This window comes from Lepidochelys kempii, chromosome 3 (assembly GCF_965140265.1).
Source record: "Lepidochelys kempii isolate rLepKem1 chromosome 3, rLepKem1.hap2, whole genome shotgun sequence".
Classification (NCBI taxonomy): Eukaryota; Metazoa; Chordata; order Testudines; family Cheloniidae; genus Lepidochelys; species Lepidochelys kempii.
Window position 1 is genome coordinate 147,118,534 of NC_133258.1, and position 13,218 is coordinate 147,131,751.

Genomic DNA, 13,218 nt, shown 5'->3' on the forward strand with positions numbered 1-13,218 from the left:
TCGCAGTGGCAAGTAGCCCTGGCTATGCTCCCAACAGCCAGAGTCACAGTCTGAACAGGGGAGTAAGTGGGGCTTGCTCTATAGTCCCCTACATGACTGAGTAAGGGCTGTAACTGTAGTTTTCTCTACAGATGCAGATGAATGCCTGCTCTTCGGACAAGAAATCTGTAAAAATGGCTTCTGTCTGAACACACAGCCAGGTTATGAGTGTTACTGTAAACAAGGCACATACTATGATCCTGTTAAACTCCAGTGCTTTGGTAAGTTCTTTAATGCCTCACTGTACATTATAATGGTATGCAGATGGGCATGATAAGCAGAGTTATGCAGTAAAAATGCAAGGCTGAAATGTGGTATTTATCCAGAGCTCATAGTAAGGGAAGCACAGAGCTTCCTTTACTCCTGTAGCATCTTTTTAAGGGGTGCAGCATGCTCCCCCTTCCTCCTGCATGGGTGGCCAGCTCTCCTGAAGGACATATGATGGAGGAAGGTAGAACCAGGACTCTGCCTACTCCCTTCCTTCTTCTCAGCAAATTGCTCCCAGGGGCTTGCATGTCAGCAGCAGCCCCTGTGCTCCCCAGAGAACAGGAGCTACTAATCAGAGTGGCCTTTGTGTGCAATGCACAAGGTGAGAGGAAACTACTCCCTCTCTCGCCACACACTGCTGCTTCAATCTACGGGATACAATCTAGCTTTCTGTTCTTTGTACACAAATCAGGCACTGAATGCCTGTATGCTTTATCCCACTTTAACTTTGGTAAGTGTGCAGTTTGTAACACAATAAATTGAATTAACACTATGATTTTTATTAAGTACAGATTTCTCCACAAAGAGTTAATATGCAATATGGAATTACAGTTCAGGTCACTGATGTAACATAAGCACGTTCCTTTTAGTCTGCAGAACCTCTTACTCCTTTATGCTTGCCATTTGATTGAAACTTATTCATAAGTGTGACCCTGACTTTTGCTGCTTCAGCAGAAAACCATATAGACTATGCAGAATAACATAATGAAAGGAAGTAATTTTTGAAACCACAATAAGAGAGCCTTTCACCTGGGGTTTCTAAGACTATCTTCTACAAAGATATTTTCTTTTCTGATTTAATGTCATTTAAGAAAAACAGCCTGCTGTTTCCATAGGGCTGAATACTTGCTTTTCCTCTCTAAGCCAAGCTAACAAGGAGTAGAGCTGTGGTGGCCAAAAAGGAAGATCCTTTTCTCTCCGCAGAAGTACTGAGGGACCTTGGGCAGGGTGCTCATCAATGGTCCTTACTGCTACCGAATAAAAGAGCAGCATGCAGGCATTCTCTGCGGAATCTGCTGTGGATGCAGCTGGCATATCTATGGCACGCCCACCTGGGCCTGTGAAACACTGCAATGTGTTAATCAAGAGGCTGCTCAATTCTTGAGTGCAATAGGTCAGCATCCTGCCTCTCTCCTGTGCCGGTGCTCTGAGTAGGGTGAAGATGCTACCTGACTCCTATTCCTCCACTTGGGCATAGGTGCAGGCAGAATTTTTCCCTCTGTAAAATTGTATTTGGACTAATTCAGAGGTGGCACTTGGGGAAATCTGTTCTTAATTTAAGAATTTGTAGGCATTAATTTACACAATGCAACTTCTTTGATGTTGACTTTTTTTGGTGCATTTCTTCCCTTTTAAAGATACAGATGAATGTCAGGACCCAAACAGCTGTGTGGATGGCCAGTGCATTAACACTGAAGGATCTTACAACTGTTTCTGTACCCATCCAATGGTTCTGGATGCCACAGAAAAGCAGTGTATCAGACCAGCAGATTCAAATGGTATGCTCCATTATATGCATTATACTGTTCCTGTACAGGATCAACAACTGACACTGTTGACCATGAGGTGTTGTAGATATGGCTGCAGATCCTACCAATGTAGGTCACTATTGGGTGGCTCTGCTCCATTCTGAGGAAATCTCAGATGGTAGTCTTGTGCAGTTTTTTATCTATGCTGAGGACACGTTCATGTAATTCCACAGGGTTTCATCGTGTCCCCCAGTGTGTATATGGGACCATTGGGACTGTTAATGAGTAAGCTTGGTTTGAGGTATTTTCAATATGCTGATGACACCCAGCACTGGATCTCTATCTGTTCCAACCTTGAAGGTGAAGTGACCCAACCTGCCCAGCATCTCACTGAAATTGGGACTTGGGTGAGGGATAGCTGGCTAAGACTCACTCCAGACAAAACAGAGATTGTGTTTTTATAATAGAGGAAAGATATAGGAGTAAATAGTGGGAATTATATCTGTGCCTCTGATTACTCAATGGGATATGTCCCTCATTTGTCTCTCAGCTTTGTAACTGTAGGAAGTTTGTTTAGGGTACACTCCGTTCATTTTTTCAAGCTTTTCTCCACAACCAAGAGGGTTAGAATCTTAATACTTTTTTAATGAAAGCTGAGAATCTCACGCAAATTCTTAATTCCAGCAGCAGAGATTTTAAGAAAAACACCAAATATTCTAAGACTCATGATAAAATCGAAAGAGTTAGCAATGCTAACTATGGAATTCTGCATCATACACATTTTTAGAAATGTTAAAACATTTGATTAATAGTGGTGTCTAGCAATGAATTCAAGCCTCTGTTCTATGCAGCCAATGAAGAATTTAACCATCTAAGAGGTTTCCATAATAGGGGGTACTAGTGCAGATTGATTGAACATTTTATTTTATGTGGATCATATAATAAATCTCTATAAATCCTTACCTAAAACTCAACCAGACAGTGGTGTTTTAACTAAACAAACTATGGACAAGATTATGCTGGGCCTCTGCATGGATGTGCCAGGAGGGGAGAGGGCCAAGCGTCTCCAGACAATGCAAGCACTAGGGCTAGCAGAAGAACAATCTTTGTACTTGGGAAGTTCATAGTGCTCCTGTTTTTTAACTGTTGGCACTAGCCTCTCTAAAGTAGAGAGGGAGGAAAAAGGGCAACAGTACAGCCACTAGCATGCAGAGTTCATTGTGTATAGATGGATGGTACTTGCACCTTTCTTCCCACTCTCCTTTCAGCTCTCTGGAGCTTAGGGAGGCAATGTGCAGTGTCTTAAAGGCACAGTGAAACTCTAATTCTATCATTTGAAGCCTCTGGCTACATGTGCTGTAAAAGATGGATCTAAACTCAGGTAGTCTTCATGCTTTCAGAATACCACATTTTCCTTGTGAGTTGGGGTTCAATCCTATGATTTTACATGTAGTGTGTGTAGTTGAAGTTGTATTGTTACACCATGTAACAAATGCAGTTACTACAACTCACCAGAGGATGACAATTCCTTTTTGTGACAACTTTTGTGGTTTCAATATTTGTTTTCATTCTGCATTGGAACAAAACAGAACCATTCAAATATTTTCACAAAAGGAAAATGTCAGTTTTCTGAGCCAAAAAGGCAGCTTTTCTATTTGGGTTTATTTCTGGGTAGGTGTGGTCAACAGTGGTCAGAGAGCCCTGGAACTCAGAAACCTTCCTGTCAAAAACCTAATTGAAACCAATGTGTCCCTACAAAACATTTCAGCATTGACAAAACAGCATATTTTGACAAAAATATTGTGTCAAAAATATTCCACCCATCTCTAGCGGACAAACTTCTTAAACTGTCTTACTGATACAATCTTTACCCAGTGTAAGGAAATCCAAGTTAATGTATTTTAGGGTTCACTCCTTGGATGGGATTTCCAAAGCACTTAGCGTTGACCTAACTCAGCTCCCACAGAAGTTAGTGGAAGTTCCATTGATTCCAATAGGAGTAGAATTAAGTCAATGCTGAGCACTTTGGAAAAATCGCACTCCTTGGCAAAGAATTTCAGAAGTGACTAGAAACTCAGTGTGTCCCACTCTTGGGTGCCTAGCCTGAGAATCTTTAAAGAAGCCTGGTTTTCTGAGAGTAGGTGCTCAACAATTTCTGAATACCAGGACCCTTTCAGATTTCTCAAGTTCGACAGTCAACATTTGAGCCACTCCAAATCACTAGTCATAATCACGTAGTCATAATTTCTAAGTTAAACATTTGAATTCATTAGTAAACCCATCCAGCTTTGGTTTCATGTAAAGCAATAATGTTAGATTATTCTTGTAACCTTCATTTAGATAACACTGTATTTTACTAATGTCTTTGAAATAGTAAGAGCATTGTGGTACTGATGTAATACTGACTTCTCCTTCAGAACAAACTGAAGAAACTGAAGTCTACCAGGATCTTTGCTGGCAACATCTGAGTGAGGATTTTGTTTGTAGCCGGCCTCTGGTTGGAAAGCAGACTACATACACTGAGTGCTGCTGCTTATATGGTGAGGCCTGGGGCATGCAGTGTGCTCTCTGTCCCATGAAGGACTCAGGTAAGGAAATGTACATTTCAGTTCCTAAGATGATTTTTAGAGCCAGTAGTCATTTTAATCTCTTTCCCTGTATTCTCAATACCTGAATTAATAGCATAAAAAAGAAACTGGCTGTCCATAAACCAATGCTGCTAAATGGAAATAACTAAAGTTCAGATTTTCAAAAATGACCTCTAATTTTTGCTGCCTCAGTTTTAAAAACACTGGGGCTTGACTTTCAGAAGTGTTGAGTGTGATGGGTTCAGTCACAGAGAACCCCTTGGGACTGTCACCTGATGTGCTGAGATTACCTCTGAGCCTCCCCGCCAGCTTGGGACTCCAGAACCCTGCATTGTTGAGCCAGACACGCTAGCCGGCTGCAACACAGACCCAGGTCTGGTCCACAGCCCCAAAGCTGCAGACTTTAACCAAAAACTGCTCAGCAGGTCACTTCTCTCCAGCACCCAGACACCCAGCTCCCTGTGGGATCCAAACCCCAAATAAATCCGTTTTACTCTGTATAAAGCTTATACAGGGTAAATTCAGAAATTGTCCGCCCTATATAACGCTGATAGAGAGATATGCACAGGTGTTTGCTCCCCCAGGTATTAATCACTTTCTCTGGGTTAATTAATAAACAAAAGTGATTTTATTAAGTATAAAAAGTAGGATTTAAGTGGTTTCAAGTAATAACAGACAGAACAAAGTAAGTTACCAAGCAAAATAAAACAAAACACGCAAGTCTAAGCCTAATACATTAAGAAACTGAATCCAGGTAAATCTCACCCTCAGAGATGTTCCAATAAACTTCTTTCACAGATTAGACTCCTTTCTAGTCTGGGCCAATCCTTTCCCTGGTATAGTTCTTGTTAGTACAAGCTCAGCTGGTAACTAGGGGTTTTCTCATGACTGCAGTCCCCTTTGTTCTGTTCCACCCTCTTTTATAGCTTTGGCACAAGGTGGGAATCCTTTGTCTCTCTGGGTCCCCACCCCTCCTTCTAAATGGAAAAGGACCAGGTTTAAGATGGATTCCAGTACGAGGTGACATGGTCTTATGTCCCGTGAGGCCCCAAGCGTTGATTCTTTCCTTCTTTCCATCCTGACTCACAGGAACACAGGAAGGCTTACAAGTAAACAGAGCCATTTACAACCAATTGTTCTAGATAATGGGAGCCATCAAGATTCTAAACCACCATTAACGGCCCACACTATGCATAATTACAACAGGACCTCAGAGTTAACTTCATATTTCTAGTTTTAGATACAAGAATGATACGTAGATACAAATAGGATGAACACACTCAGTAGATTATAAGCTTTGTATTGATACCTTATAAGAAACCTTTTGCATAAAGCATATTCCAGTTACATTATATTCACATTCCAAGCATATTTTTCATAGAGCATATGGAGTGCAAGTCACATTGAGCATCAGCCTTTCTTATTCATTTCAATTGTAATTGTGGGTGATTAGCACCTCTAAAACTCAGGCTTTACAATTTTTTTATTGGCATTCTGAAAATTAGAGCCATTTCAGAAAATGTAGGCCTGATACATTTTGCCCATTAATATTATAGAGCAAAATTCAGAGTAGGTTTATTTTCTTGTTATATGCTAACATATAGTAAATATTTAGAAAGAAATATGCTGCTTCTTATTGTGGTCTGGGGTAATATTAAGGTTTAATAGACTAGAGGGGAAGTTATGTTCATACAATGCTGCCTATTGAAAAAGTACCAGAGTAAGAAATTGTTTTTCATCTGTTAACTTGGCAAGTTTCCTCTATAGCCCTGCTGGACTGCTTTGCTTTTCAGTGAATGATTTTTGTGAAAGAAGAGTTTGTCATTCCACAGAGTTACTTTTATTTTATAGTTTTAAAATTTCTGTCCCTCTATGGCAGATGATGTAGCCTGTTCTCTCTCTCTCTCTCTCTCTCTCCCCACACACATATATGAATTTTTCCTTCTACATAAATATTATGGATTTTAATAACTTATTTTTGCATATATACAGATGGAGCAATTATATCTTATACTAGACTGCCTTCAAAGGGACATACTGACATAATAATGAAGTGTTACTAAAGGTATTGTGTAGAATAATTAGACCTACAGAAGAATGAGTCTTGGTCATTTAAGATAGATAAGGAAGCCTGCTAGGGGAGAAAAAAATGGGGTATTGCTATTGATTAGGGAAATGCATCCTCCCAGGGAATATTGCCTAATACTACTGACATTTTTGGAGCGTTAGCTAGCTGACATAGATAGTGGAAAATGAATGTGTTTGTCTTATTATTTCAAAAAAATATTGTTTTGTGTAAGGACACAAAATTCTTTTTATCAATATGACTGGAAGCTAAACGGGTATGGGGAGAAGTCTCTCTGGTTATAAACAGACCTCTTTCTGGGACTTGTGGCCTGAACACAGATCTGTTAGAGCAGCAGAGTTTTAAGCTGTGAGAGAAGAGATGCTATTTTATTCGATGAAAATGAGGTGATAAGTAATAGCCGATATGGATTTGTCAATAACAAATCACACCAAACCAACCTAATTTCTTTCTTCGACACAGCAACTGGCTTAGTGGATAAGGGGGACATAATAGATATGAGTTAAGTAAGGCTGGACTTAAGTATGGTTGTGGACACTTTCCCATATGACATTCTCATAAGCAAACAAGGGAAATATGGTCTAAATAAAATTACTCTAACGTGGTTTTACAACTGGTTGAAAGACTGTACTCAAAGTGTAGTTATCAATGGTTTTCTGTCAAACTGGCAGGACATATTGAGTCTGCGCCCATAGGTGTCTGTCCTGGGTCTGGTACTTTACAATATTTTTATTCATGACTTGGATAATAGAGTGGAAAGTGTGCTTATAAAATTTGCATCTGACTCTGAGCAGGGAGGGGTTGCAAGCACTTTGGAAGACAGTATAGGAATTCAAAATGTTTTAGATAAATTGGAGAATTGGTCTAAAGTCAATAAAATGAAATTCAATAAAGACAAGTGCAAAGTGCTGCATTTAGGAAGGGGAAGTCAAATTCACAAATACAAAATGGGGAATAACTGGCTAGGCAGTAGTACTGCTGAAAAGGATCTGGGGGGAATAGTGGATCACAAATTGAATATGAGTCAACAGTTTGATGCTGGTGGAAAAAGGCAAAAATCATTCTGGGATATGGTAATAGGAGTATTGTATGTAAGACATGGGAAGTATTTGTTCCTCTCTACTCGACACTGGTGAGTCCTCAGCTGGAGTATTGAATTCAGTTTTGGGCACCACATTTTAAGAAAGATGTAAATAAATTTGAGAGAGTCCAGTGGAGAGCAACAAAAATAGTAAGATGGTTAGAAAATCTGACCTATTAGGAAAGGTGAACTGGACATGTTTAATCCAGAGAAGAGAAGGCTGAGGGAGAACACAGTCTTCAAATATGTAAAGAGGACAGTAATCACTTGTTCTCCATGTTTACAGAAGGTAAGACAAGAAGTAGTTTGCTTAGTTTGCAGCAAGGGCGATTTAGGTTAGATATTAGGAAAAACTTTCTAACTGTTACCCAAGGAAGTTGTGGAATTCCCATCACTGGAGGCTTTTAAGAATAGGTTAGACAAACACCTGTCAGGGATGGTTTAGATATACTTGGTTCTGCCTCAGCATGTGGGGGATGCACAAGAGGTCCCTTCCAGCCCTACATGTCTATGATGCTATGATTTTATGCCATGCCATATATAAGTAATATTTCAGTATTTTGTAATTTAGGCCTGGTGCACACACAGTTTTTGTACTAGTATAACTGTGTCGGCTGGTGGGAGAGGTGGTAATTTTTTACCAGCATAGTTATATCAGTCCAATCTCTAATGTGGACACAGTTTTATACCAGTATAAAGGTGCCTTTTACTGGTTTAGTTTATTCCCCTTCCTGTATAAGCAATCCCTGTATAAGCACTTTTTTACTGATATATACAGTAACTTCTTCCACTGTGTGGGAGTTGTATCATTTTAACCATACCGTTATAGTTAAAGTGATTCAGTTTTTGTGTGTAGACAAGATCTTAGTGTTCTAAAGTATTAGCCTAGGTGTGTTTGTTTCTACTTATGTTTTATTTTTTATAATTTACTCACAATGGCCTTGAACCAGCAAAGCTTTTAAGCACATGCATAACTCCGCTTGTTCTAGTAGTTACCCATGTGTTTATATGCTTTGGAAGATCAGGACCTATTTCTGTAAGGCTAAAAATAAAATATGATTTTTGAATTGACTGGCTGGGGTAATTGTTGGCTGCTGCCCCCGAATAGAGCATGAAGTACATTGGCTTCCCAGACAATAGTAAAAAAGGAGTAGGGGGATTGTTTCAGAAAGGAAATTGCAACCTTCTCCATGCCTTGTAAGCCAAGCAATGTCACAGAAAGGCTCCTGCGGACAATTCTGGGCATTGGAAGAGATGGTGACTCAGGGTAAGAGGTGCTTTTACACTTGCCCTTAAAAGCATGACATTCAGCCAGTGATCGATTACTAAACTTACTATGTATCAAATTAATGCTTAACAGAACTGTGTGTTTAGTATAGTTAAAATAAGACTGGTAAGCATACTGTAGAGAAGAGTCCAGCACTGTCTGAGGGCCAGATGAAATGATCTAATAGGCCTTTAAGTCTCTAATTTCTGCAATTCTGTGATAAATAACTGAAAAGTATCAACTTCCAATCTAGCAGAAAAGTAACTAGAAGCCTGGTCTGCAGAGTTTGATTGCAAATCCATACAAAGAATCCTGGTTCAGGAGCAACCAGGGATTGGATCTTTCATCAGGAAAGTGGTTGAGCTCATTTCTGAAGTGACACAGAGGAGGGTTAGCCAAGTGAGGCCCTAATGCAGCAAACCCTCTTCATGTGATTACATTTCAGCATGTATGTAGTCCCATAAAAATTATGCACATGTGAAGGTGCTTGAGGATCTGGGCCTTTGTGCAGTTGGACAGTATTTCTGGGGGCTACAGAAATACGCTAAAAGGATAGCTAAACCATCAGCCAAGAGAGAATCAGAATAAAAAGTGTAGAAATGGCAGCTCTAAATTAAGTGGCAGAATAAATCCAAGGTTCCCCTTTGCACCAGTCCTGTCTGGGGAGGGTTGGAGCCCCTGAGTGTAGCCCTTTAATTGGGGATTGTATTACCACCCCTGTCACTTGAATGCCCCCCTCGTGGCCGGGGTGCCGCTATAGTGCCTTATCCTTGTTTTCCCTTTCTTCAGGGCTCCTTAAACAAAACTTCACACAGTCTTGCTCAATCACAGCCCTTCTTTGGGGTCTGGGTTTTTTATTAAATTAACAAAGTTCCCAAAAACAAACACAAAAGAAATCATCCACCCAGCCCTTCTCTTCCCTAAAGAACTGTCACTTCCTCAGGGATCACTGCAGGAGACTCTCTTTCCCTACAGCTTTACTCTGTAGTTCCCTCGCAGTAGGAAATACTCTCCCCTGTAGCTTCCTGCTGCCTTTAATATTTGAACCACCTGATTCCTCTCAGGTGGGGCTCATCTTGTAATCATCGTTAGCTTAGCCCCAGGTTCTCCAGCCCATGGGCAAGCCGCCCTCTTACAGGGCTGATCCATGGAAGAAGAGAACCAGCAAAACAAGCTGTGGGGGGGTGTGTGTGTGTGTATGTATGTATGTATGTGTATATATATACACACACACTCTGCTTGTTTTGCTGGTTTTCCACACACATTTATAAAATAAAATGATCATTAAAGATAGATAATGAAGGGAGAAGTAATGTTTAATTATCTTTTTATAGGTCAAATTTTCGAATTCAATTTATGTTTAAAATAGAAAATAGGAATGAATAATTCTTCATGCCATTTGGAAGCATGTTTTGTTGATTCCAGTGAGAACCTTTGAATGCTCTTTGGCTTACATGGAATAATTGTTGTTGGTTTCCCCTTTAATATGTAGATACTATCTGCTTTTTATAAATAATCAAGCAGCAATCTAGTTATTACCAGCAACTAATAGAACACAATGTACAGTGTGCGTGCTAAATAAAAGCATATAACATTAAGATTCAGTATCTGCCTGCAGGTGACCCACAAAGAAAGGCTGTGCCTCTCTTTTAAATGCATTTTTAAAATATTTTAAAATACTAAATTCTTTTTAAATGGTTGGGCTCAATGGTTTACTCAGTTACATGGGGGGCAGCTCCTATGGACTTTCCTGGAGGTTGAATCTTCATAACGGAAGGCAGAAATTAGGCCCATTATGTCAATAGGAACAGATGGGCCATCAGCATGGTGCAGTAAAGTATATAATTAAATGTAAACTATCAGGCAAACTACTATGATTTCACCAAAAATAACGATCTGATTGACCAGTTATTGTGGCAAAAGATTTCTGATATACAGTGAAACCTGGGAAGCAAGATATAACATACTGGCTTTGTATATAATGTGTGTTTCTCCTTGCTGACATTGCCTCCACAGTTACCTTCTAGGAATCACATTGCTGCCAAATTTTTTGGAGTAGTCGTGATGGTTGGTAGGGACCTGTGTATGTCACTGAAGCCTTAACTTTATAAAAAAAGGTTGCCCCCACAAAAGTTCCCACTTCCTCTCTCTCTGCCAAATATTGTTGTCTAGGAAACTTCCTTTCTTTCTATGTTGTTTTGGGTTTTTGTAATAGAAAAGAAAAAGTAGTGTGACTACTGTGTGTGAAAAAATGTCAAATGAGGGATTATCCTTTAATGAACTTCCACAATGATCTCTAAAAGCTGCAAATGAAGATTTAGACTTCATTTCATGTTTTTAAAGACCTTCTTTGCTAAGCTCCATCAGCCTGGCTCTCAAAAGCTTTCTTCCTCTTATCAAGAAATAGCCAGTGCAGGTTCTCACACACAGTATAGTTGCCACATACTACTTGAACAGACAGAGAAGAGTTCTGTTTGGACTGCCTCTCCGCTGGCAGGAGTGAGAGACTTTCTGGCAGACCATCTCGTTCAGAAAGAAGCAGACCAACTCAAATAGTCATTTAAACCATCAGGGGTGAATCATATATTTATGGGTCAGCCAGGCAGACTGGAACTAGTTTTCTACAAGTCAGAACAGGAGTTGGCTGAGGTACTGCTCAAGAGCACTTCAGAGCCCAGGTATCTTTATTTTGTACTAGACAAATACTTCTATATGCCTTTCTTCCAAGTCCTCTTAGAATATCATAGAAGGGACCTCAGGAGGTCATCTAGTCCAATGCCCTGCTCAAAGCAGGACCAATCCCCAATTTTTGCCCCCAATCCCTAAATGGCCCCCCTCAAGGATTGAGCTCACAACCCTGGGTTTAGCAGGTCAATGCTCAAACCACTGAGCTGTCCCTCCCCCCTCTTATCTATTACTGTTGATGTCTCTACACAAGAAGCCATGAGTTAATTTATCAGTCATCAGGGATGACTCTCTTCATTCCATTGAAAACTAATTCTTTCCAATTGAACGTGTTAGGTGAATACAGTTCACTTATGTGAATTTTAATAAGCACTGAAGGAACGGGTAGGATATTTGTATTCATTTGAAACCATGAGCCATGTTTTGATCCCAAATGGAACTGTTTTTTGGCACTATTATATTTTTCCTTGTGGAGCAAAGAATGTGAAAATAAGAGCCTTGTTTTTATCATGTAAGAACAATTATAGATAGAAACCCAAACCTTGGGAGCAGTTCACCACTTCAGGAACGTTTACCAAGGAAAACTTAGAGCTGAGTGAACTGAATGAATGAATCATTTGACGTTTTCAGTCTACGACACTTAAAAGTGATATCATTGGCTCAGGAGAGAGCTTTCACACTTCTGGGCCAGACGGTCATAGGTTCAAGTCCTGACTGGGGGCCCTAGAGTTGCTCCTTTGTCAAATACCTTATACCTTGTGTTCGACGGATTTACTACTGTAGCAGTATGCATATTTCTGTTGTTGGGGCACCCTGAAGATTTGTAACATACGTTAAGGAGGATCTGAGGGTGGGGGAAGCATTATCACCAGAACATTTTCATGATAAAATTGGTAGATCACAGAATGATCATTCAGTGACCTGCAGTTTCTTTTTTCCTTATATCATTCTTGTATCTGAGATTATAGATGACAGACATAAGAGAAAATATTGGGCTGTCTGAACAGAGTTGCAGCCTTTGTCCGACCGTTTTAAAAATGGTTATAAAGGGAACTCCTGTCTTAAAAAATAACCAGTAATTTTTGTGTCCTGGCTTTCCTTGGACTATTTTGGCTGCTTGAATTTTTCATGGTTAGATTTAAACCTGCCCTGTCTCAACACCATCCAACATAAAAACATCTGACGAAGACAGGAAACTTATATCACAGTTAATGCATGTAAATGAGAAGGGTAGAAACCGTGATATGATCAGCTGTAGACCAGTGATGAAAATCATTCATTGGAACCCTCCTGTTTCTGAAAATGATGAATGGGGATTCTGCTATTTTCCTGCTGTAAGTTAAAATGATTCCCATAGACCCCCTCAAAGTAAAATAATGGTTTTATGCCAGCTGAGACTGAGCCTCTGGAGTTTGGGGGAGAATGGGTAGAATCTATTCAAGTGTTGCTGTTTGGCAGTAAACTTGATAACTGGGCAGTTGGAAGTGTACAACTGACAATATATTTACAGAAACAAGTTTCATTATCCTGATCAAAACTGTTGGTGCAGTTCCATAATTCACTATAAAGCTAGTCAGACTCTTTTGCTCTTTCTGCCTAAGAGTCTAGTCCTGCAAACACTTGCTCATCTGAGTAGCCCTTACTCACAGGTATACGTGCATTGACTGTAATATTACCAAGGTGAGTAATAACTACTCTCATGAGGATGAGTTTGCAGGATTTGTCTCTTTGACATG

At 39.9% G+C, this 13,218-nt stretch overlaps 1 protein-coding gene across 10 annotated transcripts in view; it reads left to right on the forward strand.

Annotated features, from left to right (window-relative positions):
• Positions 1 to 13,218, forward strand: part of LTBP1 (latent transforming growth factor beta binding protein 1) — a 375,466-nt gene that overhangs the window by 326,571 nt on the left and 35,677 nt on the right. For all 10 annotated transcript variants that reach the window (XM_073338422.1, XM_073338423.1, XM_073338424.1 and 7 more), the window contains 3 exons: positions 132 to 260; positions 1,665 to 1,805; positions 4,193 to 4,363. In XM_073338422.1, the coding sequence (XP_073194523.1) occupies positions 132 to 260; positions 1,665 to 1,805; positions 4,193 to 4,363 (441 nt within the window). The remainder of the gene's footprint in view (positions 1 to 131; positions 261 to 1,664; positions 1,806 to 4,192; positions 4,364 to 13,218) is intronic.